Here is a 25,937-nt window from a genome sequence, read left to right on the forward strand (position 1 = left end):
ACAACAGCTACGCAGAGAACGTGTGAGGACAAACAGTTGGGATACCTGGAGGTGGGTGACCAGAATTTGCTGGGCACAAGAAGGTCTGAAGGCTGGACACACACAGCTCGCTCACGGTCCCCATCGCTCCGGTGGCACAGCCAGGGAATGGTCCTGTAGCGCCCTGAATGCAGAGTCAAATCCAGTATCTTTTTGTCCTCAGATAGCCTCCCGGTTCTGCAGCGTGCCACTCCACTTACAGAACCCTAATCCACGGAGAGGTGAATGCGGAGCCCTGGTCTGTCACACTTTCTCTTTAGCCCGCATGTGGAAACTTACTCAGACTTTTTCAAATCTGACTTCTGCTTCCTCCCTGTTCCTCCTGCCATCCTCCTCTGCTCTCTCTTGCCTCGCTCTCTCCCACGTGCAGTGCTCCTGCTACTTAACATTCTCTTTCAGCAGATATTCTGACTGCAAACAAAAGAATACAACGGTGTGTGGTTGTGACCATTGCATTACAACTAATATTGACCAACAGATACAGTTTGGCAATAATCTGTTTCATGTTTGGTCTTGTCCACCCTGGGGATAAGACTGGATGCACCAATTTATTCCCCTTAAAAATCTCCCCTTAAAATATGAAATTTGGACTTTAGTTGCTTGGTAACCAGATGGGAGTAGTTATTTCAAAATACAAGTCATTTGGCACCACAGAGACGGAGATTGTTTCAACGTATTGCATCAAATTGTCAATCAATGTAATGCTAAACCAATATAGATTTGAAAAAGTAAAATACTGGAGTTAGCTTTCACACTTGTGTTAGATTTACTTAATTTAAGTATTGACCCAGCATATAAAAGAATTGTTTCACAGCCCTTTACTTTTACATTTTTACACTGTTTACTGCTTGCAGCAAACAAGGCAGAATGAACACCAGGGATACTCAACTAAATCTTAAGCTCTTACTTCTGCACATATCTTCGTCAGCCTCTTAGCATAATTCGGTGAATGTCATATTTTAAGGCAAAGTTAGGCCCGAGGACCAGAATATCATCCCTTCCACTTATGGCACTTGTTGAAAAGTGCTTTACTTCAGCTATGATTAGTACTTCAAAGTAATACAAATTTGTGAACCACTGACATGGGCAAGTATGAAAGCATGAAACTGTAGTTCAGCTAGTGACAGTTGTATCTACACATTCACTATTGTACGATGTGTTGTATCAAATAGTATTTTCCCTTTTGCAACATCTCATAGACTATATATAAGAGACTATAATAAGTCTTTCATAGACTTGACACGTACGTGGTAAATTTAATAAGGCATGCCACAAGCTCAGATATGCTCACCACTGGCACTGACCCGCTCTTTCTACAGTGACAAGGGGAATTGAAATTGCTGCAGCTGCAAGTCAACAAAAGGCAAGGCACTGTCATGGAACGAGAAGTGGTCAGCATAATAAGTGAGTTTAAAATATATCAGTATAACTACATAAGCCACATATGGGTTACCGCAAGCAAGTAGCAAGGCCCGGATATTAGTAGATCGCCTAATGGAACAAAGACAAAGCCTTCTATGATAGACTACATACATGATTTCAGAATCGTGATGCTAAAAGCAAATACGCCTCCCAGTGGTTAGAGAGCTTAATTACAGTTCATAAGTATTTGAAGTTGCTCAGTAACAAGCTGAATGGGGTCACAACCTTAACTTTTGCAACTATGAAAGAAGTAAAAGGGCGTCTGTATGGGTACGTTTATCCATCAACTTACTGTACCCTCCCTAAGACTCATAGTAGCTGGCAGAAGCTCCTGTCATCTTGCTGGAGAAGATTCATGAATAACATATGAGAACTACCAATCTGGAGTTTTATTCAGACTCCATAATGCACAGTCAAAATGTCAAAAGCAGATATGCTGTGAGCCTGGTTTGTTTTGGTCCTGTGGGAGGTAAATAACAAAGGCTTTGTGTGTTGGTGGAACTCCTACATAATATGGACCTAATGTTGGCATATTTCTGATGACTAACTGCTGCCTGTCAATTCATATCAACAGAATAGCAGACTCTGTGGGTAAGGCTCAATATCCACTAGTTTCAAAACACCAAATATAGTAAACGCTACTGACAGCAAGACTGAACTGACAAGGCCAAAAAGCAAATCACTTTTAATTCACGTTTCTCAATGCCTGTCTAATTTTAGCAGCAGCTTCAAAAAGCAGTATGCCTTGAAACTAGAGCAGCATAAATTTGGGACTTCAAAATATGTCAATATCTGAAAGGTCTCTGGAGATGCTTTAAATAGGAAATAAATAATAGTGGAATAACTAACAAAGTCCTTGCCAGTAGTTTGTTGTTCAAAGGGAGCTGTAAAACGACTAAATCCACAGAAACAACTGTTACCAGTCACTGGGGCGCCACACCTATGGGGCAGGGCCCTTCCTTTGTATGTAAAAAGAAACTGAGCTGTGGTGACAGGTGCGGTGTAAAAAAAAGTTCGCATTTTGAAACTTTCGAGGTTGAAACATAATCACACCCATTTTGATGCAAGGTGCACAATTAAGGGTAATTACAAAATACGGGCAGTGAATCTGCCTCCATTGAACCCTGTCCTGTGCATCCTCTATGCAACTTCAAATTTCTCTTTTAGAAGCATCCAGGAAGTGACAGTGATTTCTGAGCAGGTCGCTGTGAATAGGAGTCTCAATCCTGTTTATGCATCACAAATTAACAGATCATTACATAATGCTTTGGCTGAACTGTAACTACAATACAGGAGATGTTCCACTGCAAATAAATACTAGGCTTATGTTAGTTCATACATTTTGAATTATAAAAGATTAATAACATAGCATTATGCATGCTGAAAGGGTAAACTAATAACCCTTTGTCAGATCGAGGGGAGGAGATGACATTAAACACATTAGGCTTATTTTTAAGTGCTGAGCTATTTTAAAGAAGCATTGCAGGACGTGAAATGAGGGCATTTCTATTTTCAGAAGCATTAGCTGACAGAAAACTAAAGTGTTAAATAATTGAGACAAAGTAGCTTTAGTGCAAACTGAGACATCCTGGAATTGCATCATCACGTGACATCCAATGCATTAATGCTATGTCACATTGCTTGAATTCCCAGGTAAACACGCGCGTGCGCCTATTGCACACACTGTTATTCATGTGTCATAGTTGCTTACGTTAATTGGGCTTAATCAATCTAGTCCAGTTATACATTTTTCATGAGTAATGTACAGCATAATTAATCCTATAGCCTGCCCTACATATGTGGCCAGCAGTTTCCAACCTTTAATAATATACAGACCAAAAGCACTGCAAGCTACAAACTTGCAATAGCAAATACTTGGGGTGTCATTGGCTATAGACAACACAACATACACAGATACGAGTCAGGCTGCTGGTGCACAGACGCACGCAGTGCCAAACACATGTAGCCAAAGAGTGTCTGACCAACCGTGAGAGTTCTCCTGCATCGTGATGTACAGGCGGCTTTCCTGCCTCCTTTCTTGAATCTTCTTCGCTGGTCAGTAACCAACACCGAGGCGGGGAGACAGTATGTACAAAGGTTGTGTGGTAGGAGTTGCCAGTCTTCGCTGCGGCTGCTGTTCAGTCCCGCTGTCAATATTTGCCCAATGCGCTCTAGAGAAGCCGGTGCGCCTCTAGCCGTGCCCATCTGAGTGACGTAACGTGCAACTCCAGACTGACTATTACTGATGAACAGTTAGGAGTCAAGGATATGGGTAAAAGCTGCAGAGTAGAATATATGCAGGTGTTTATACTTAATCTGCTGACCTCAGCGTCGTGAGTAAGATTACTTGGCTTGCTCCAACAAGTTGCTGAATGTCTCTCCCCAATTCAGTCTCCTTCAGACTAGTTTTGGCTGCATATCTATCTATCTATCTATCTATCTATCTATACATGTAGATATGTTTTAGTTACTGAATACTTGCCTTAAAATGTATTTTGTAACGTATTCCGTTACTTTGTCTAATCAAAGTACTGTATTCTGAATAGAACACTTTCCATTGATTGTCATTATATTTACATATAAATATAAGGCGTATAATTACAAAAATGATGATTGTTGGAACACCTGTTAATAAACTGACCATTATAGGAACTCAAAAACTCTCTTGGCAAATGCACAGGAGCAACAGATCACAGCATCATGTGACACATGTGCAGTGTTTGTGTGAACCATGACATAAGGTGTTTTAAAGGAGGAAAAACAGCTCATCCCTTGATATTTGGAAAGTAATTGTATTCTAAATACTGTCAGGTGAAAGTGCACACTGTATGTATAACTATATAAAGCTCTGTGCAATATTAAAATTCACACATACACACACAAAAAACTGGAGTCCAAGTCACAACTTTATTGCACCCTGATATGAAACTATAGTATAGCAAGAGACTTTCACTATGAAAGCTCTCTTCCCTGGTCAGAAAATGTGGTGAGAATATCAAACCATTGATGCAAATATGTGGATGATCCAGTCAACTGGATAAAGTCACTGTGTCTGAGGGTCAGACTCCTGGTAAGTGGACAGTGGTGTCCTCATTTGTTCTGTACAAACTATGGACACAGAAGAGCATTTCCTATACACAAATGACCAACACATTTGTAGATAAACCTCAAGTTACATCCAACTGACCCAACTATTAGTTGTACATTAAAGACCTGTCATATATTTATATTGTAAAATCCTAAAGTTCTTATTTCTTGGAGCCAACTTAAGGCAACATTTCTAGAATGGATGAAGTTCATAGAGTCTTTACATCATGATGATAAACTGTACAGTCTTCTACATTTGCAAAGCATTTGTGACATAAAACATTTACACATCTGTGCAGACTGGTGCAAGATGATCCATTGGTTCCTCAAGTACTTGTATAAAACCGTTTCTATTTGATGTACAAGATGCCACATCTTTTGAACAGATGTTCAAGGTAAGGTACAGAATAAAGTTGCTTCCTGAGGCTTAGCCCAGTATTTAAGTGACCAGCAAGTCCTGTAGAAATTGCATAGATACAAAATAGATGGTGCAAGTGATTCGTCGCACATTGCAATGCATTCTAACCCAATGCCCAAAGATTAAAACAAACCATTTTATTTAAATACACCGATTAAGATTGTGGTTAAGTTAATTACAGAAAGTCAAGTCAAACCTTCAGACAGGAGAATGTAGGACTGATGGATATGACAGTCATAGAATAGCTGCACTGTTATAATGCTCCCTTTAGGTTCTCCAAACAACTTTAACTCTCCTTTGCAAAATCAAATGCACTTTAAGCTGTTAATAAACAAACTCCAAATCATAAAATATGTCTAAAATTAACTTAAAAACTAAGAAAAAAATCTAAACAGCATGCATGGTCAGAAATGTGGCAAATTTAAAGCCTTCATTTTACCAACCAGTAGGCAAAACTTTAAAACAAACCAAAAGCACAAACAAAAAACAAAATTTAAAATATAAAATAATAATTTCATGACTATATAAAGATCATTGTAATTTGGTATGAGACCATTTCACTTATTTTGCTTCGAACCACAGAGCCCTTGGCTGAACTGCCTGAGCAGCAACAAAGACTAAGATTGTGAAGAGTTCTTAGCAGCAGGCAACATCATCAGTATCAACTCACGTCGTTTGTTATCGGCACTTTGCATCTTCATCTAATCGAGCAATTCCAGGACCATAACCTTTATCAAATGTATGAGACAATGGTGTGTGCTGGTCAAAGAAAAGAAGTGGTCTAAAATAGATTATTTGATATTTGATTCATCATTTTTAAGAGAGGTGTAGTTCAATGCCTTTTCTCCCAGTCCTGCAACACATTGAATGTAAAGGATTCTGTAGGAATAAGGTAAACGTTTGTCCATTTCCTGTCAATTTGAACTCAGCGCCTGATCCCAAAAACCCTCCTCCCTCCGGGGGTCACCGACCACTTGTTCCTCTGGTCCTGGATCTTCTGGAAGATGCTGCTGCCGTTTTTCCACTTCTCTCGTTTATAATTTTTCACTTTTTTCACCTGCACACAAGTTTACCGTTAACAAACCGCTACATGAATGTGAACAGGCACGTGCACATTGGAACTGTATATACCTTTCCCCTATCAAATTCTTCATCCCATTCGTCGATCACAGTGTCACACCTGGCATGGCGAGCATCCTCAGCAGCATCTCTACTAATCGCAGATGTTTCCCCATCCCAACTGAGGACTAGAATAACAACATTTTCATTTGAATTAGGTTTTATAATGTAACAGTTGCATGTAGTATGTAAAATCAAGCAGTTTTCTTATTCCTCCACTGAAAAGTGTCTTACAGCAGGGATATATCTGCGTACATTTGGTGAATTGTCAATGCATGAATCAACAGAATAAATTGTAAAAAAAAAAATACTGAGTTTTGAAACTGAAATTCGTATTTTTTTATTAGAGGTACAGTTTGTCATTACAGGTTGAAAGTGGGTCCCAAAGCCGGAGCAGTTGAAAACCAAATCCTTCAATGGTAATGCTTTTGAACATTAATTCCCTTCATTGTCTATTGTAAAGACAAGTACTGTCTCTATATGTGCCTTTAAGAGTGGAGATTTGGTCTCAACGCCGTTTTTTAAAACATTTTATGGATCTTTTAGAAATGAGCTTTTAACCATCATGAATTGCTCTCTTCAGACGGGGGTCTTCCCTGCTGCGTTTAAAGGGGCGGTGGTGAGGCCCCTGCTGAAGAAGAGCAATTTGGATTTGAATGACCTGAACAATTTCAGGCCGGTATCCAACTTACCATTTTTAAGCAAAATTTTAGAAAAACTTGTTTTTAATCAACTTAGTGATTTTATTACTGCACATAATGTCCTTGAAAAATTTCAGTCTGGCTTTAGGGTAAACCACAGCACCGAGACCGCCCTTATAAAGATATAAAATGATTTTAGATTAAATTATGACTCGCAGAAGGTCACAGTGTTGGTTCTTCTGGATCTGAGCGCTGCTTTTGTTACAGTCGACCACACTATTCTTTTAACTCGTTTAAAACACATCGGCCTCTCTGGTGCTGTACACAAATGGTTTACTTCCTACCTCACAGACAGGACGTTCATGGTAAGTGTGGATACCTGCTCCTCTAAAGTCCATAAAATCACATGTGGTGTAACCCTAGGTTCGATTTTAGGCCCAGTGCTTTTTAATCTGTATATGCTCCCTCTTGGTGATGTCATCAGGAGACACAGGGTCGACTTTCACAGTTATGCTGATGATACACAGTTATACATCTCCATGTCTCCTGATGACACCAGGCCAATAGATGCACTTTTTAACTGCATTTTAGATATCAAATCCTGGATGGCAGAAAACTTTCTCCAGCTTAACCAGGACAAAACTGAAGTTTTAGTTATTGGTCCTGAGGCCCAGAGAGAGAAACTTTTACCCAAACTGCAGTCATTGTCTTTTAATCCTTCCTCACAGGTGAAGAATCTGGGTGTGATCTTTGACTCTGAGCTGACTTTTATTCCACACATTAAGAATATCACAAAGATAGGTTTTTACCATCTAAAGAACATAGCCAGAGTCCGCCCCATTCTCTCTCGGGCCAACACGGAGACGTTAATGCATGCTTTTATCACCAGTCGTATCGACTACTGTAATGCCCTGCTTTCTGGTCTTCCCAAAAAGAGTATCTCAGGTTTGCAACTTTTGCAAAACTCAGCAGCTCGTGTCCTGACGAAGACCAGGAGGCGGGACCACATTACACAGGTTTTAGAATCGCTGCATTGGCTCCCTGTGTGTTTCAGGATCTATTTTAAAGTTCTTTTAATGGTTTTTAAATGTCTTAATGGTCTTGGTCCTTCTTATCTCTCAGAACTGCTTTTACCCTATGAACCTTCACGGCCCCTTCGCTCCTCTGGCAGAGGTCTCCTTGTTATTCCTAAAGTCAACAAAAAGACTTATGGCGAGGCGTCTTTCCAGTATTACGGCCCTCGCCTCTGAAACGACCTGCCGGAGGAGCTCAGGGCTGCAGAGACGTTCATGTTTTTAAGAGCAGGCTCAAGACCCACCTTTTTAGCTTAGCTTTTAGCTGATTTCTACTTACTTAATTATTCAGTTATTTTTATTATTATTTATGTTTATAATTATCTTAATATACTAGTTTTTAGTTAGTTTTATATATATGTTTATATTATTCTAATGTTGTTATTTGTATATTGCAGTTTTGCATTTTTAGAATTTCCAGTGTTTCCTCTGAGGGAGCCCTCTGCCCCGGGAGCGGTGGTTGGCTGGGCTGTGTGGGCACTGTCCTCTGGGTGCCCAGGTGGAGGTGTGGTGTTTCTGCTGCACCTCCGCTGGGTGTTCGGTGGTGGTGCCCTGTGGCTGTGGCTGATGTACCGCTCCCGGTGCAGACGGCTCCTCTGATGGCATTTCCTTACCTGGTTCATCTGTACCCAGACTCAGCACTACGTCCATTATCTCATCTCGTGTGTGTGTGTGTGTGTGTGTGCATGTGTGTGTGGCTATGCTGCTTTTAATCTGTAAAGCACTTTGTGTTACAACCTTGTATGAAAAGCGCTTTATAAATAAAGTTTTGATTGATTGATTGATTATTTAAGGATAAAAAGAAAATAATGTCAACATTTCCACTGTCATTATGATATAGAAATAATGAGGTTCTGCTGCACTCACCATTAGCTCCATAGGCCTTGTCAGTGGCGTTCTTGAGCAGCTCCTCAACCACACCGCTGGTCTTTTTTCCATCCCACACAGTCGCGCCTTTAGGGACCGGTGTGTCCTCCGACTCTTTCCCAACAGGAGCTGATGCCTGGCCGTGCTTGTATCCGTCCTTCACTTGACTGTCCCAGAATACTACAGGGGCTAGATTAACAAAATGTGCAATTATAAATTAACCTCAACATGTTAGCGGTTAATTTCATTCTCCAGCTTTTGAACATTGCTGATCTTACCAGTACTTTTCTTGTTCAGCTTTTCTGTGGTTGGTGGAAGCTCTAGTTGTTGCTGCTCACCGTTGTTATCACATCCGCTCTCCTCCCCAAGTCCCACCTCCTCTTTTAGCCTTTTCTTCTTGAGTTTCATTTTCTTTTTTAATTTGATCACATCACCAGTGTCCGTCTGAAGTGGGACTTTCATCTGTTGAAAACTAATAAGAAAACAAATCGACATTATTAAACACAAAATAATGCAAACCAGCTTTTTTAAAACTGTTGTTTAAAGCAGAACTACCGTAAGTAACTCATGCCCCTAGAGACCATAAGTGCCACTGCAGGCATCGTAGCATGTTGCGTTTTTTAACTCACTAAATGTCCTTGAGAGTAAATAGTACGCTGACAGAAAAGATTTGTTTCACTCAAAGTTGGCTGAAAATACTGTTTAAGTGGTGCTAGCCAGCGGTTAGCTTTGCCCATTAGCCTGTTAGCTTCTTCTTCGTGATTCAATTAGTGTGTATTGGTGGCTCCGACCCAGAGGCAGGAAAGTTGCAATTGTTGTTTTCAGGCAAGAGACACCAGGGGGAGATGAAAGACCCCCCCAATCATTGCATTAACAGTTGTATTACCCCCAGAGGGACTACGAAAAGGATTTATCAAGGTAAACAAGCTACTTAGTTCGACTTTAAATATCTACGCACCTTTCGGATATGCTGCCAGTCAAAGCTGTTGCCTGCAGAGCTTCCATAAGTTGCTTCTTTCTCTTCTTTTTCCTCTTCTTTTTTAGCAAGACTTGAGTATCTTCATTGTTTGAATGGGGCTCGCTCGGCTCAGGGGTCCTGCAAACTGCCTGAGTCTTTTCTTTCGACTTTGCCGTGTCTGGATTGGACGATAAACTCCAAATTCCCCCCTCACACCAATCTTCGTCTTGTCCTGATGTTTCGAGATGGTTCTGGACACAATCCCTTTCCTCTCCTTTGCCACTCTCTTTTTTGCGTTTTTTCTTTCTTTCTTTTCTTTCTCTCACAGGTTCATTGATTTCGGGCGGAGTCTCTGTCACTGCCACTGCAGTGCCTTCGACCTCAGAATGTCGTCGTTTCTTCTTCTTCTTCTTCTTTTTCTTCTTTTGGAGAAGCTCTTGATCTAAACCATTGTTCAGGTCTTGTCTTTGGGTGTCGAGATTGCTGGAAGACTTGCTGATCTTTGGGGCCAGACCGTGAAGCCCGTTGGTGAGAAAAGAAAGGCTGGAGTTGAGTTTTTTGGGAGGGGAAGGCTGTGTCTGAGGGCTATGCTGTTTGAAGGTTCCACTTTTGTGAGCGACAGGCGATGAATTAACTTTGGCCGAGTGGAATGGGTCAGCTCTGAAGACAGATAAAGGCAAAACATCTCATTCCATTGTAATACAGGTATTTAAGTGCATATTATGACGGGTTTTAATGCTTTTGAAAAAAATGACTTATTTAGATAGATAACATCAGTTGCATAATTATCATTTTATTTCAGGGAAACAGAAATTTTAATGAAGAAATGTTGGAAAGAAAAGTTATTTTTATTTGAATTTTTAAGCTGCTGACAGGAAGTGACATAGGAGGAGGTAATATTCCATAGCAGTTTGACTCACTCATTTCCCATTGACTTAACATGGTTGGCACGGCAACAGTTTAAAATGGTTTACCTTCTTCTATGTCACTTCCTGTCAGTGACCAATAAGGAAGTAAAACCATACATCACAAAAATGGTCAAACTAAAGAAAGCGGGATATAATCTTTAGCAAAATGTTTAATATAATCATGTTAACCATGTTTTAGCAAAAATTATGCACTTTAAAGCTTTACCTGGCAGTACATAGTCTCTAAAATGCATAATAGGAAATGCGATTCACAAGTTAAAAAGCCCATAAACCATGACCTGACTCATTCCTAGCTCATCTGCACCTAAACTACATTTATCACAACATCATCGAGTTGACATGTCGTTAGCCAAAGCAGGGTGGCTTGTACTTATTTGTAGCACGGGCCCAAAAGCAGGTTTATAAGCCACAACTAACCAAATTTACTTTACTTCAAATTATATGGTTTATCATAATTTTGGAATGTGGTATTCGTTTTTGTGATATTTTGTTTGGCGTAAGGCTCTGACCACTGTGGTGCATTATGGGGGCTCACAGAATGGAGCCGAACAGTTTTTTTTTTTTCCTCTGTCGCCCTATTGTTTGGTCATGTCACTAAAGAGTTTTTAACTGCTTTAACTGATTTTGGACATGCAGTGAGTCAGATCGGCTTAATCAAACTTTAGAACATACAACTACAATACAGCTGTGTTTTCTCACTTGGTACAGTCGTGCTCAAAAGTTTACATACCCTGGCCGAATTTTTGATATTTTTTGTACTATTTTTCAAAGAATATGAAAGATGAAAGTTTTTTTTCTCCACTTATCGTTAGTGGTTGTGTTTTATTTTCATTTATGGTGAAAAAAACTGATCACTTTTTTCATCTAGCGTCTAGCCCTTCAATCCGGCCCTCAAAACATGACCATGTCATATATGCACAAGCTAAAAAGAGTGAATAACATCAATATTTTCACAAACATAAAAGGTAATGCATAATTTATGCTATTTTATGGATTTTATGCGTTTAGTGCAATTATATTCTATTTTTAAAAAACTTAACTCGTTTGAAACCATTAATGCCCTGACCTCCTGGCAAGTTCAAAAACCTAAATGTTTGAAACCCATACCTGGTATAGCGTCATACCTGTGAGTGAGTGCAGGTGAAGTCAAAGAAAGAGGGTGTAGTTGAGTTTGATGCATGTGGTCGCGGGACAGCTGGCGTGGCAAAGAGGGCGAAGCATCAATGCTGTTCCGACTCTCCCTGTGAGCCTGCAGTTATCGACATAAATAAAAACTTGGTGGTCTAAAGAAAATCGCCATGAATGTAAAAAGGATAGGGATAATGAATGGTGAAAAATATGAAGGGAGTAGAACAAAAGGGAGAGAGGATGTTGTAAGAATTAGAAATGTTAGAAAAGAAAGCAAAGGAAAAGACAAACTGAGCAAGAAGACTATATGAAAGATTAGACAGGCACATTAGGCAAGACACAATGCAGAAAGTACTGGTTGTAAATGTATATACTTGATTTTGTGAAGGGGCTGCACAGTAATTGAGAGGACTTGGGGATCGTGGCAAAAAAAAAAAAAAGTAGTTTTCTATGTATAGAATCTTACTTACAATACAACAATATTTACATAGTAGTGCTATCTTCAAGTGTAGTTTTGTTGAGCAATCTTCAAGTGTAGTTTTGTTGTGCAATCTTCAAGTGTAGTTTTGTTGTGTAATCTTCAAGTGTAGTTTTGTTGTGCATGTGTTTTGGTATATACGCATGCAGACTTTATAATGTGTCAAGTATGCAATCCGAGTTAGAGGTAATCAACTTTGGGCATCATATTGTTTCTGTCCAAATCAGCCATTATAATTTTTAAAAGCAGTAAGTCACCTTTTTAGCAGATAGGGCAAGCTTTTTGGCAGGTGGAGGAGACATGGCGCTGGTGGCTTCAGCTGTGATGTTGTTGAGGGATGCCGGCTTCACTTTCAGCTTTTGTTCCTCTGCGCTCTTTGCAGGTGACGCCACGCCATTAGAGCTTTTGCGAGGAGTGGAGGGGGTCTCTCCCACTGGTGCACTTTTAGGTCCAAAAGAATCCTTGGCCAGAATGACGAGAAATATTCACAAATCGCACATGATGATGAATTTTGAATACACTGTCAAATTTCAATTACCTTTGAATCTGTCGTGTCGGCAGAGGATGAGTCAGACAAAGACTTGATTGAGGTAGACGCTGCCATACCTCTGCCCTCGCTGCCCTGCTTCCTGTCCCCCTCAGTCCGACTCACTCCATTGGCAGAGGGAGTGGGGGTGCTGCTGCGTGACTGCGCCTGGCTCTGAGGAGTGGCTTTCTTCATTTTCTTGAAAGGCTCCTCGATAACCGTGGGGCCACTCATCTGTTTAGGCAGACCCCCAATCCAGTTGGATAGCCTTGGTTGTGACTGAGTGAGCACGCCATTTCTAGAAATGGACAGGCCCAAACCACCGTCCATGGACTGGATTTTTCGAAGCTGGGCAGGCTCAAGTTTCTAATAAGAAGTTTACATGTTTTAGTAGATGCTTTGGATATTCACCGTTTTTTCCAGACTATAAGTCGCTTCGGAGTATAAGTCGTACCAGCACCGCTGACAAGCCAGCACGCTGTTCAAGCACGCATTTGCGAACTCGTTGTTCTAGCTGGGGCCATCAAGCTTTTATCCCACTATTAGCTTTACGCATTTTCTTCATTGCAGTAAGAGTGCATAATTCACTATTTTTAGCTTGTTATCTGCAGAATATGATTTTCTTTTTGGGGGCATTTGTTGTAGCTGTAGCTGATACTGGTACATAAGCGTCAGTATAAAAATAACAAACATGTGAAATTCTACATTTTTATATATAAGTCACACCTGAGTATAAGTCGCACCCCCAGCCAAACTATGAAAAATAGTGCACCTTATAGTCCGGAAAATACGTTAACTATTTAACAGAATACACTTCTATCAAATGGTACCTTGGTGATCTGTGGAGACGAGAGTGGGCCGTTGAGATTGGTTCTTTTAATTTGCTCAGAAGATGCACCATTTTTCCCAGGATTCAATGCTGCCTGTTTGGTAGTCTGTCCATCTGCATTTTTCTTGGTCTCTGGGATACTAAGATTTGCAACGAGAGATTTTTTAGGACATACCATTAAAAACAAAAATACAGATGCTTTAGTCTAAAACTGATGTGTTACCGCAGGTAGAAGAGCACATAAGCTTGCTGGTTCAACACCACTTTGATGTTACTAGAGTGCACCATTGAATCATTCATTTGGTACCATTGCCCGTTGCTTGCCTGTGATGTGAGAACGAGGAATAATCTATTCTACTTCATCAATAAATAATTTCACGATCAGGGAGACTGTAAACCAAAAATATATCTACCTTGACATAGCAGTAGTAATGGCCAGCGTGGCAACTGTAGCCAGAATGCACGAGCACAGCATAAAGGCCATACATTACTGGATCACCTGAGCTTTGAGACATGTAGGGGCGGATGTTCAGAAACTCTGGGTATCCAACATCCTGAAAAGAAGAGATGTTTAATCAATACTTTACACAGGTACTTTAGCCAACAGCTGTGATGCGCAAACCTTTGTTATTTTCCCTCCGCTAAAGTTGGCAAATCTCTTCAGGGAAAGAGTGAGCACATTAGATGTTCGATGAACCGTAAAGCGCTTGGTAGCTGGCACTTTCTTTTTGCACCTACAGAAAGTTTTGTAATGAGCGAAATCCTTTTAATAAATGAAACAAACATGAATATGAGCTGCAGCTGGTAGAATGAACTCACTTGGCACACATGTAGGCATTCTCTCCGCTCAACACATCTGGTTTGACAAATAGCTCCAGAGCACGCACAATGTTGGCCGCTTGCTGAGAAACAACATACCCAAATGTAGCAGATTAAGGCAAACCAATGCAAGAACAGAAATCATCTTGTAATGTAATGAGAAAAGCAAGTTCAACGTACTCGAATCTCGACAGCGATGTCCAGGTAGGGGTCATATGTGTCTGACACACTTTTACAAATAGAGCATTTCACTGGAAGACCAATAAGACAATTCTAAACTATGATCAGAAGAGTAATGCATGATTTAATACTATACAGCACAGGCAATACCTCTTGACCTGAGGTAACCTCCAAAGATCTGGTGAACCAACGTTGTGGCTTGGGTTTGCCTGTCAAGCCTAAAAACACACATCAATACACGTTTAGTACAAAAACATAATAAAAATTGACAATAAATGTAAAATGATAATTTACTTTGGGTATCCATTAAGACAGGCTTTTTGCATGGCATCAATGGTGTACCGCAAAAACTCGTGAGCATCTTCCTGGCTGCCGAAACGAAAATGTCTGGCGATCTCTGAGGAAAATAAAAGTGCATTATAGCCTCTAAATGCAGCCATTAGTGCATTAAAAGGCCTCAAGTGCTAGTGCTCCATATGAGTGTTTCATCCTGACTTTTACTGTGCGCACTCATGGATTATTTAGTGTGCAAGGAAAAAACAAAGATATTTAGATATGATTTCAGGCATAAAGAATGGTATTTTAATGGTGAAAAGCCTCATCATGTCATTATCAGATTGCAAACTTGTGTAAAACAGCTCACTCGATAGTGGTATAGGCATTGCTTTTACAAATGGGGACAAGGTTATCAGCTGGCAGCAAACAGTAAAGACAAAAATATGCTCTAGCAAATTAAACAAATAACGTGTTACAGATTTGCAGTTCTAACGGCTTTTGAATACCACTAGGATAGCATGAAAAGACATACTAAGGAGGTGGACAGTGTGTTTTGTGCTAATGCTGTTCCTCTCAAGCTGCAGTCACAAGGAGACAGAGAGGGCATCTGAGAAGCGGGGAGGGGAGGGGCAAAAGGAAAAACGTGATTTCACCAGCACATAGAAAAGTAGGTCCGGAGCAAAGGGGATTTGGATGGGGGCTATAGAGTGCTTTTGTGATCTCATCTCACTACATGGTGTTCATTCACAGCTTGTATTCGCCGCGCTCCACTTATGCACTACGGTTACATGACGGGCCAGAGTCAGTGTTGCGTCACTGAGCCGCTGGCATCCGAAAGTCAGGTGTCTGCCTTCTCACAGACCCTTCAATGTGTGCAGTGCAATATGAAGGTGGGGATGAAACTTACTCTTGAGGTCTCTGATGAAGGAGACTGGCTTTATGGCGTTACCAGTGTTGGCAAAGGTTTGGATGATATGATTCTGCATTACACAGATCATGCAAAATCCTGACTGGTGACCTGCAAAAGCACAATTGAATTGATTTGATTCAACTTCCAACTTCAGATTAATACTGATATTGAACATGAGAAATATATATCATAAATGTATTTTACTTACAAGCCCGACTGTGCTCCTTTGAGAGTAAGTAGTTGGCGAGTGGAGGAGTATATGTCAGACACTGCACCGTAGAGTTGAGAAAGCAGGTGTTCCCGAGGTTGTGGAGGCCCGCTCCCACTCTGTACACTCGCTCCCATTTAAGAGTCAGCTTATTCCCTGGGAAAAGCAATTTCTGAGGGGCTGGAATCCCATCGCTTTGATTACCAAGGACATTTTCCGAGGCTGTGATAAATATTGAACAACACATGATAAAACTTAACCACAGTGCCATTTTAAACAGCTATATGGAGAACAATTGCCTCTTACCTTGTCTTTTGATTTGGACAGGCTCTGAGAACTTCTGTCCAGAAGATGCCTCATTCTTCGGATTGAGGATCACATACTTGTTTTTTAAACTGTCTAGCTGATATGAGAAACCCTTGCTGGCAGGTTCAAATTCAATCTTTTGCAAAAGGACTTTTTTTGCTGAAGAAGCCAGCAGTTTGTTGAGGTCGCTGTCATCACTAGTCTCCTTTCGTCCAGGTTTCAAGGCCTCCTTGAGTTTGTCTACTATCGGCATTGTTGACACATTACTGCAACGAGACAGTGAAAGACAAATCATGTGTAATTCCCAGGCGATTGTTTCACTAAAATTCAGATTAGAATCTTTGAAAAAATATAACATAAAAGCAGCATCAATATCTTGGCTATTACATACCGCATGGTACTGTATTTCTACATGAGCCCACCAGTCGTGTTCTGAAACACTGATTTCACAGAGAGACATTACTGGGGCAATTGTTAGGATTAAAATTAGAATGTACCTATACACCAGAAACCTTTCCACTGCACACTGCATGTGAAACAAGTGTAGGGAGGATACAGATCAGAGATGGGTTCATCTGAGTGGGCAGTGACGTCATCAAGAGAGGAGAGAGGCTGAATGAACATGCATTGTATGCACAAGGGCAGTATGACCTTCACACAGGCTGGTGGAGCAAGAACAACTACAATATCGGATCAACCAGGGACAGAAAAAAAAAAAATGACCGACTTGGTTGTTGACACTCTAGACCCATGAGAGGTAAGTTGCATTAGAACACTATGTAATTATCACGCAATAATTATCACTAAAGGCTCTTCAGTCTTATTGAGATCGTCTTCATTATTCTGACAAGCACACTCATAATGAGCATATTCTGAATGGATACAGAGGGAATTAACTTCACCTGGGGCTTCACACACTTCTGAATGCAGAAACACAAATGCACATTAAGAGTGAAGTCGGTCTTGCATTAGTAACAATGAGATTGGGAATGCACCACAAACTCAACTTCAGTGACATGTGTGTCTTCACCAGTTAAACAAAACAAATATGCTCAATAGTCTTCAGAATATTGTGCACGATAACTAGGCTACATTAAATGACGGGTAAAAGCTTAATTGAAATTGAATAGGTGGTTTAAAGTCCTTATTAAAACAGACAGAAGCTTCATTGTGTAGTCACAGACTCTTTTTGATTGACATTGGCCTGCGTGTATGGTCTTCAAGATGGTAAAAGGTAAATAATCTGAAGGTTTATGCTTCAAGGAACCTCACCCTCACATAGAGCACACACACTGGAAGTGTCTTGCCCAAGGACACAATAGCAGTACTTTACTGCCGACTTTTTTTTGTTATTGATCGAACACTAACTAGTAACAACTATATACGTTTACTAATTTGTACATTTCGGATCTAAAGATAATTTGCACTATACAAAAAATAAAAAAAACAAGTTACACGGCAAATAAGGTTTTGCTGTAATAGGTCACAACTTAACTACGATGGAATCTGTCTGATTGTTTCTAATGTTTGTCTTTTACAGTACTTAATCCTTGAGGTAGCAAACAAAAACACATTACAAGGGCCAATCTTCAGAGCCAGCGCTAGCGGCTAGAAGCTAAACTGCTAACGATGATCACATTGGCTTTACAACATCGACTATGCCACATAACGATGATGTAGTTGTGATTAGACAGTGGAATACCGTGTAAGACATACATCTGTAGAGACGTGCTTCATATGTCAACATCTGACAGAAACACCAGCAAAGGAGCTATCGGCTAACATAACGTGGCTCACGTCTTCCTTCCAGAGCTGCAATGTGGGTAAGCGAGCACCTCCGCGCGTCTCCCGGATTGACAAGCAGCGCACACAAAATCCGTACAGTTTGAGACCACGACATTGTGGCAGAAATGCGGGCTTGTACACATGTAAATCGGATTCAATTAAAAATCTCGCTTACCCTTAAATCGGGAAGAGAAATGCGAAGTCTAAGAAGGTCTTGCGCTCTCAGCTAAAGCTCTCGGATCTGGTATTTTCGCCCATGCTGCATTATCAGAGGGCGGAGCAGGGTTTGATTGACAGCATTCAAGAGCCAATTACAGAAGAAGCAACGAAGACGCAACCAGTTTTACCCAATCACGTAACAGAACGAGGTTTCACTGTACAACGTGACTTACGGCCAGCGCTGTTTACCATTGATGCAATAGACTTGATACATGGTAACAGTTTTAATGAAAGAAGCGGCCTCGGTTGTTTGAAGGTGTGCTCCTCTGTGGCTACCTGATGTGTGCGCACTTCTTACGAGGCGGACTCCCATGATCCTTTGTATTAATCATTTGACAGTAGCGTGTTTTCCCCCCAGAAGTCAAACCAGATGGTTGCACCGTGCAATGTGGGGAAAATAAGGTTTTTGTAACCTAGTAGCTCCATGTCCCCTTGGGATTTTTCCACATGGATCTTGAGGTGAGAGCAGAGGATGATGTAGGCTATCAACAATATCCACCAGATGGCAATGATGTGCTGTAGGCTCTTGTGTTCTTTGTGCCACCCTGACCCGTACCTGCATTACAGATGTTGGAGTAAGACGCGGGCCCTCGAGCATATTCTGACCCCCGACGGTGATCTAGGCCCACCTACCCAGAAATACTGAAATATTGTAAATTCCTTGTAAAATGTTGTAGCACCCCTAGACCCCATTTTAGGCGAGGTCTGACTATGACATACGATTGCACTTGAGTTTGGACCACCGCGGAGAGGCTCGACCCTCCAGCTCTGAACCGGGGGTTAAAGCGCCCTGCGGCCAAGCAAAGTTGCCCCTGCCCTAGAGGGACTGAAAGAATTTCACGGGCCCCAAAATCTGTCTACTGAACAAACATGGAAAAACTGAGCTTGCCTTCATGTGGCTTAATGTATTGCGTAGTAATAAATTGAGGGGTTTCATTACTTTGAATGAATGGTCCTCAGATTACAGACTTTGCAATGTTTTAAGTGTTGGGAAAACAAAGCGTTGCCCTACATACCGTTTCTGTCATAAAGTTAAATGTGTATGTTAATTGCTGTTGCTATAGGCTAGCAAATGCTTATAGCAGGACCTCACTGTGCAAGACAAACACACACCACAATGTTTCTATTTCAGCAGTTTTCAAAGAGCAAGGACTTTATTCTTCCAAACTTAGACGGATTTGACACTGTTCATAGTCAGTAGGTGCATTCTGAGACTTAAATCCTCTTTTAATGCATTTTAAACAGAACATCTTGACCTACTTGAATGATTATGGACAATGGACATATATTCCATTAAATAAAAAAGGCAATACTAAAGCAAAACAATGAAGATGTGATACAAAAGTACAAAAAGGAAGATTCAATCCTCCACAAACATTTTTTTTTCTTGAACAATTGTTGGTCCACTTATGTGCAAAGTGCATTCTCACCTTTAACTTCTGAAATGATTGAAGGGTCATTTAAAAATAATAATAACAATAATCATAATCATAATCAAACACATAAAAGGTAAATCAACAGGCAAAAAGCAGAATAGGTTGATGCTCAGTTCCTGTGCGCTGTTGACAAAAAACAACTGGTTGCCCGCTTCCAGTAACACTTTACTATCTTGAGCATTTAAAGTTTACAAGTATTACAAAACAAGATTGTAAAGAACAGCACATGAATATAGGTAGAAAGTAATACTGTATTATGAAGACTTCCTTTATATCAGCTGTAAGTGGCTTTTGGAGAAGTGCTTTATAATGGATAGTGACGCGCTGAATTTGTGGTACACTACACAAGTCCGGCCTTTGTATTGTGCGGGTATTGCATATGGAGATTCCTCTTAAAAGCAAACATTTCCAAAACGCAGTCCTGGACTTAGGGGTCTTCGATGTCCAGGAAGTCCTTTTTTGGTGGCGCAGACCCTCTGTACCAAGCACAGGAGTCATCACTCCTCTTGATGCAGGCAAAATGTTTGGCTTGATTTCCATTCACACTCTTTTCGATCACCCAATCAGTCCAGAGGCATTCTGCCTGTCCACTGATGGTGCAGGGGATAGAGGTGCAGCGAGTGATCTAATACAAAAAAATACCCAAAAAACTGTTATTGCAGTCGCTGAAAATATTTGTGCCATACATTTAACAGACATTTCTCCTACTTTGCAGTCACAGCCCATTTCATAGCGCTGAACAAGGCTTTTCTTCTGTGTAGCACTTAGGCCATCCCAGGGTTCAATAAAGTCACACAGTGTTACATGCATTGTTCCATCTGCCTCCAGTTTTCCTGAAGACAATGTATAAAAGCATCCATGAGTTTCCGAGTAAAAACATTAACGGGTTTACATATATGCAGTTGTATGGCTATACCTGCGATAAGGTACTCCTGGCTGTTGGTTTTCAGAGTCACCCCACACACAGCAGAGGTGGGCGCGGTGAAGATCTCTTCAAAGTTCTGGTTTGGGCCTTTAAATGTCTAAAAATAGAGAAAGAAAAAAATACACATGTTATGGCAAAGAGTCGCAAACATTAGAGCGTAGATTGGCTTGAAAATCAGTACCTTGATCGTTTTGACATCATACTGGACTCTTTTAATTGCATTTCCATAAATGTCGTTGCCAGCATCGATCACCTGGGAGCCGACCACTCTTGCTCGGATAACTGCAAAAACCAAAGTCAATGCATTAATGTTTGTTCCAGTGTAGTGTTTGTCAAACTATGATACATGTATCACTGGTGGTACTTGGGCTTCTTCAGGTGGTACTCAGAATCATCAGCAATTTTTGACTTTTAATAAGAGAAACATTCATTTAGGCTTTTAAGTAAGGTGTTTTTTGTGTATCTATGCATCTATGGACACAATAATAAAGAATATAATGATAATTCTGGTTTAATTATTATTTACATCTAGTTTAGACATAATTTAGTCCAATGTTTATATATATTAGACACTTTTCAGAACTGATTTGGTCCCGATTTCATCTTTATCTAGGTCTGGTGATTCTTGGAAGGTCAATTATTGTTGGAGGGAGTTGGTGTGAAAAGTTTGAGCGCGATTGATCTACTGTATATGTCTGCTAATAATAAAAGCATGGAATGTTTGGCCACAACGCATCGCTTTGACTTTTGAGGGATTTGCAGCTTGTGCCAGGTGCTGAAACGCAGTGGGACACAAGTGTTTCATCAGCTGCAATCAAAGCAGGAATTTGTGCCTGCCTACTCTGAGCACAGAAGGAAACAGTCAGCATTCTTCAAAACGCTGAGTGCTTCCTGGCCTATGGTCTCTCAGTGGGCCTGTCTGGATCAAGACGCTGACATGCATATCAACATTTTTATTTTACATGTCAAGTCTCCATTTTAGGATTCAGTGCACTTAAGTTGAGGAGGGAAATCTGTACAATCAAAATATTATTGGAGCCATATGGAAAAGCCTTGAAGCTTAGCTCACAGGAGCCAAAAGTCGGGTGTCCAACAAAAATTATGAGTCATTCTTTCAACAAATCTCTCTCATGTATTTCCAGATGCCACTCCAAGTGTACAGACTACTTACTGATCAGGAGCCAATCACAGCAAATCATGGTGACATGTGATGACAGAAGATTTATGTTATAGATTTATAGTACATTGTTGTAAGCAGTATCAAATCTAGAGTGTCTCATGTCATTTGCTGTTTTTGCAATCACAAAGAGAACCTAATTTCTTAGATCAAATTGGAGATCTGGTGAGGGCTCTCTCATAACTTGGTTGTACGTAGTTGTTTTCCACTGAGCCAAAAAGCATTTAAGTCCATGAATTAAGGAAAGTCATTACTGGTGTAAGCTCAGTTTAAGTTGGAACTTTTACAGAAACTTCTGGCCTCCTGACAGTGCTTACAGTAAAGGTTTGTTTGTACAAACCCACGCAGATAACCTTCTGTATGGGGTTTTAGTCTGCTCAGAGAAAATAAACAATTGCATGTCATATAATTGTAGGTCCTTTCCAGCTTTAATTCCAGGAATCCACAAAGTGGCTGGATTTTATGTGAACTATGAATTTCAAAACAGGTTCATTTATTTGGCTGCGGCTCAAACAGCAGTCTCTATTGTTGTGGAGTGGAAGCTACAGCTGCCGTTGTGGGAGTATAGGCTACTTCTTTCAGTAAACCTGATTTGAAGAAGGGAAATCTGGTTTTAATCTTAGGTTTGTTTATACAGCTTGCACACAGGCTGTTTACCGGAAGCCCATTCACTTTTAGGAGGAACAAGAGAGACGCAAACACATGACGCAGCATGACCAGCGGCATTCCTCTGCTCTTTGCCAAAAGAAACTTCTCTTTTAGATTAGACATAATAAGGAAAACACATTATGATTTTAGTTCACTTCCAAGGCTAAACCAACCAAACACAAGTTATTAAGAATTAAAAAGGCACATAATCCAGAACTTGGCCTTTTTATACTTTTCCAAACAGACCCACACTTCAGTGCTGGGCAGGTCATACTTTCACTAAAGAGCAGTTTCTCCGTCAAGCGTCTACTGTGCAGAATTACCACACATCATCATTAGAGCTAGAAGTCAGCTGCCATTGCACAGTTTCTGCCAGACTTAATGTGCTTCACATTAGCTGTAATGATTTTCCCTTTAGAATTTTTTTTATTTAAGTTACAAACCCTAATGGTGGACTAGAGCAGGGAGTCTGTGGTGTTCCTGATGCTTAGGACATTGTTATAATTTGATAATAACTTCCAATATAACATCACATATCAAATGACGTCTGTTACCACTGGCTCATCATTATGTTTTGTCAAATTACAAATGGTAAGGAAGGTTCACTCTCTGAAAAGGAACAGTGGCCTTTTGAATGGACCTCTTAAATACTGTACACACATACCTCACACTCAGCCAACAACCACACCAACACAGACTGCTTACTGTTGGATTTTGAGCAACTAGATGAAATGGCTTGTGTCATTAAAACAAATAAAATTAGAGTTTTCAAAGACACCATGGAAGAAGTTAAGCTTTAAATGTCGTTTAGACCTAAAAGTTACGTCCAAGCTATTTTTTTCACCCTTGAGGCTATAAAACCTGGGGACATTGAAGACACTACAGAGCGCAAGTCAGAAAAAAGCTTGAAGAAAATATAAACAGTATAATGCACTCGATCTGTCAGAGAAATAAGTGAAATCGTGCTGATCTTTCCTTCACTTACCGACATCTGAGTTGCAAAACGCCTGCTGGGGATGCGCAGGAGAGCAGCTGCAGGCCTCTGCTAGTTTTTCCACCCGCCAGAGGAAAAGGATGGCCAGAGTAACGAGAACACTATTCGCAGTCCAACTCATCTTGTGAAGCTTCAGAGGGATGAACAAACAAGCGCATACAAAAGTGGACCAGTCTCGCGAACTAACCTAACGCAGGACAAACTGAGCCGTAGTTGTCAAGACTTGTGATGCGCAAATCAAGTTACAAGACAAAGTTCATTCCAGTGGAAGTCAGCGACCAGCCTGCACACACACACCCCAAATGTGTTTTTTCGCTCACTTCTGTAGATAGCAGCTGTATTTTATTGGCGCAGACAGAGCGTAGACCCTGCCCACTCTGCGGTCACAGCCAATGAGCTGTGTGTTGGAGAGGTGAGGGGCTCCCAAAGTGACACACTCGCTTTAGTCATCCTCTGACATGAAATTACTACTGTTTCTATGGAGACATGTCCCCCACAGTCTGACCTGCTGGTGTGACCCCAAACTGCCTACGTAAAAGGGCGTTATAGTTCCCTATTTTGCAGAACATTTACTCAATAAGGTTTCATAAGACTGAAGCTTAACGAAAGGATAAGAGGTCACTTCAAAGTTATAATTTCTTAGGCAATGATCCATTTCAACAGAGGTGGTCACTGAACAGTATATCCTCATCACATTCAGGCTATTTCACTAGCCTATGTTTTAGAAAGTAGAAGAAAGTACTTCTAAGAGTAGTTTTATCACACCAGTGTTAATTTTGACAACATATTTTAATTTAGTCTTAGTCTTTTGACTAAAATGTAATGTAATTTTAGTCGAGATTTAGTCCAAAAAACCTTTTCAATTTTAGTCTAGTTTTAGTCGACTAAAATTGCATGTCAATTTAGTCGACTAAATTTAAGACTAATTTAGTCGATTTTGCATTTATAACATTCATTATAATCATATTTAATCTTGTTCCTCTGCTTCATGGAGCTGCTCCACATGAACAAAGCTCAGAGCTGATCCTTTGGCAGTGAATTTAAATGATATGAGGCTCTTTCAGACAGAAGTTTAGATGATTTTAGTCTCTCCTTTTCATTTTTGTTTAGTCTTATTTTAGTCGACTAAAATATCTGGACATTTTAGTCACAGTTTTAGTCTCATGAAAAACGTTTAATTTAGTTTTAGTCCAATTTTAGTCGTCAAAAATATCACTTTGACTAAAATTAAGACTAAATATCTTAGTCGACGAAATTAACACTGTATCACACAGTACTTCACTTGATTAATATAATTTTGCAGTAACAATGTTCTTATTTGACTGCTCTACCCATTGCTTTATGCAGACATAGCCTACGTTTATTGCACTTTATATTAACAAAAAAAAACACCTTATTTTATTTATTTGAAATACTGCAAAAAACATTGCAGGTTTTTACCATTTGTGTTTCGTTGTTTGAAGTGTCACTCTTAAACATAAATTAGATTTTGAAGGCGATCCTACTCAATAGCTTCATGAAAATGTATCATCACTTAATGCCTTTACGTATAACTGAGAAAATGTACATTTTTGTAGAGCCAATGTGATTATTTCAGTAAATAATTTTGCTACCACTGCTACTATAACAAGACTTTATTACTGTTTGACATCTTAACCCCATCTGAGTCGAGCACATTTTCTCCAGTTTGGCTTTACCCAAATCTAAAAGCTTCGTCAAAATAGCAATGAAAACGAGGATGAAAATACAACCAAAAAGTGAGAACAAAAGGAAGAAAAGAGCCACGAAACAGTGACAAATGCAACAAAAACATAATAACAAAACAACTAAAAAGTGACTAAAAAGTGACTCTAAAGTGTGACTGTAAAGTGACGAAAACATGACAAAAAATTGTCAAAAAGCAAGAAAAAAACAATGAAGAAAGCAACAAAAACAAGACAAGAAAATACAAAAACACACAAAAAAGAGACGAAAACATGACACAAATGTGACTAAAACACAACAAACAAATGCAACAAAAAGGGCACGATCAGTTTTGTAGGTCTTAACTTTCAAATGAGGCGTTACTGTCGGCTTTAGGCTGTGAGCTCCAGTCGAGAAGTTTTTCGATTTGGGTAAAGCCGAACTGGAGAAAATGCGCTCATGAGACAGGAGAGGGAGAGACATTCAGCAAATTGTCAGAGTAGGGACTCGACTCAAACCCACCTTGTTCAAAATTGATCATATGGAGCATTTAGCCCAATCCAATCTCAATGAAACTCTGTGTTTATTGACCAGCCTATTATAACCGTGAAATATTTGTCTAATTATTCTTTTTCTCTCTCTATTGATTGTATATGCTGAGGGCCATAACTCATTGAAAGATATTGCCAAACAGAAAATGCTAAAACTTTGAGACTTATCATTTTGTTGTGGTTGTTGTTGTTGTTTTTTAGTATTTTCCTCTATTTTTGGATGACAGGGAAGACACTGAACGTTTTGCCAGATTTAGTTTCCTGTGGGTATACAGGACAGGACGGGTAGCCAGAGATATTAACCAT

General features: G+C 40.1%; 3 protein-coding genes across 4 annotated transcripts in view; all 3 read right to left on the reverse strand.

Annotated features, from left to right (window-relative positions):
- The window catches only part of cyth1a (cytohesin 1a), a 30,374-nt gene extending 26,722 nt beyond the window's left edge, over positions 1 to 3,652 (reverse strand). The window contains exon 1 of one of the 2 annotated variants that reach the window (XM_079565216.1): positions 3,448 to 3,652. In XM_079565216.1, the coding sequence (XP_079421342.1) occupies positions 3,448 to 3,466 (19 nt within the window). In that variant the 5' untranslated portion in view covers positions 3,467 to 3,652. Of the gene's footprint in view, positions 1 to 45; positions 376 to 3,447 lie in introns of those variants that run through there. The other variant, XM_079565214.1, reaches the window with a different exon arrangement.
- A 704-nt stretch (positions 3,653 to 4,356) lies between these two features.
- On the reverse strand, positions 4,357 to 18,294 carry usp36 (ubiquitin specific peptidase 36). Its single transcript, XM_079565471.1, has 20 exons — positions 18,174 to 18,294; positions 16,214 to 16,479; positions 15,908 to 16,129; positions 15,697 to 15,807; positions 14,808 to 14,910; positions 14,664 to 14,731; positions 14,514 to 14,584; positions 14,334 to 14,416; positions 14,137 to 14,248; positions 13,928 to 14,068; positions 13,738 to 13,838; positions 13,516 to 13,654; positions 12,698 to 13,051; positions 12,417 to 12,620; positions 11,678 to 11,802; positions 9,625 to 10,284; positions 8,945 to 9,138; positions 8,667 to 8,855; positions 6,098 to 6,213; positions 4,357 to 6,023 (listed from the first exon to the last, which is right to left on the reverse strand). The coding sequence occupies exons 2-20, from the start codon at positions 16,464 to 16,466 to the stop codon at positions 5,892 to 5,894; spliced, it is 3,378 nt and encodes a 1,125-aa protein (XP_079421597.1). The 5' UTR covers positions 16,467 to 16,479; positions 18,174 to 18,294; the 3' UTR covers positions 4,357 to 5,891.
- A 1,676-nt stretch (positions 18,295 to 19,970) lies between these two features.
- On the reverse strand, positions 19,971 to 23,727 carry timp2b (TIMP metallopeptidase inhibitor 2b). Its single transcript, XM_079565092.1, has 5 exons — positions 23,389 to 23,727; positions 20,760 to 20,860; positions 20,570 to 20,675; positions 20,362 to 20,486; positions 19,971 to 20,278 (listed from the first exon to the last, which is right to left on the reverse strand). The coding sequence occupies exons 1-5, from the start codon at positions 23,516 to 23,518 to the stop codon at positions 20,081 to 20,083; spliced, it is 660 nt and encodes a 219-aa protein (XP_079421218.1). The 5' UTR covers positions 23,519 to 23,727; the 3' UTR covers positions 19,971 to 20,080.
- Positions 23,728 to 25,937: the final 2,210 nt, after the last annotated feature.

Source organism: Gobius niger, assembly GCF_951799975.1.
Source record: "Gobius niger genome assembly, chromosome: 10".
NCBI lineage: Eukaryota > Metazoa > Chordata > Actinopteri > Gobiiformes > Gobiidae > Gobius > Gobius niger.

Bases quoted from the DNA above. Each gene is read 5' to 3' on its own strand.
- usp36 (XM_079565471.1), bottom strand. From the start codon at position 16,466: ATGCCGATAGTAGACAAACTCAAGGAGGCCTTGAAACCTGGACGAAAG. The intron at 14,069-14,136 runs GTTTGCGCATCA...TCTTCTTTTCAG, and splicing joins GCGGAGGGAAAATAACAAAG to GATGTTGGATACCCAGAGTT. The intron at 9,139-9,624 runs GTGCGTAGATAT...TTTTCTTATTAG, and splicing joins ACTGGCAGCATATCCGAAAG to TTTTCAACAGATGAAAGTCC.
- timp2b (XM_079565092.1), bottom strand. From the start codon at position 23,518: ATGAGTTGGACTGCGAATAGTGTTCTCGTTACTCTGGCCATCCTTTTC. The intron at 20,487-20,569 runs GTATAGCCATAC...CATTGTCTTCAG, and splicing joins CCAGGAGTACCTTATCGCAG to GAAAACTGGAGGCAGATGGA. The intron at 20,279-20,361 runs GTAGGAGAAATG...TTTTTGTATTAG, and splicing joins AAATGGGCTGTGACTGCAAA to ATCACTCGCTGCACCTCTAT.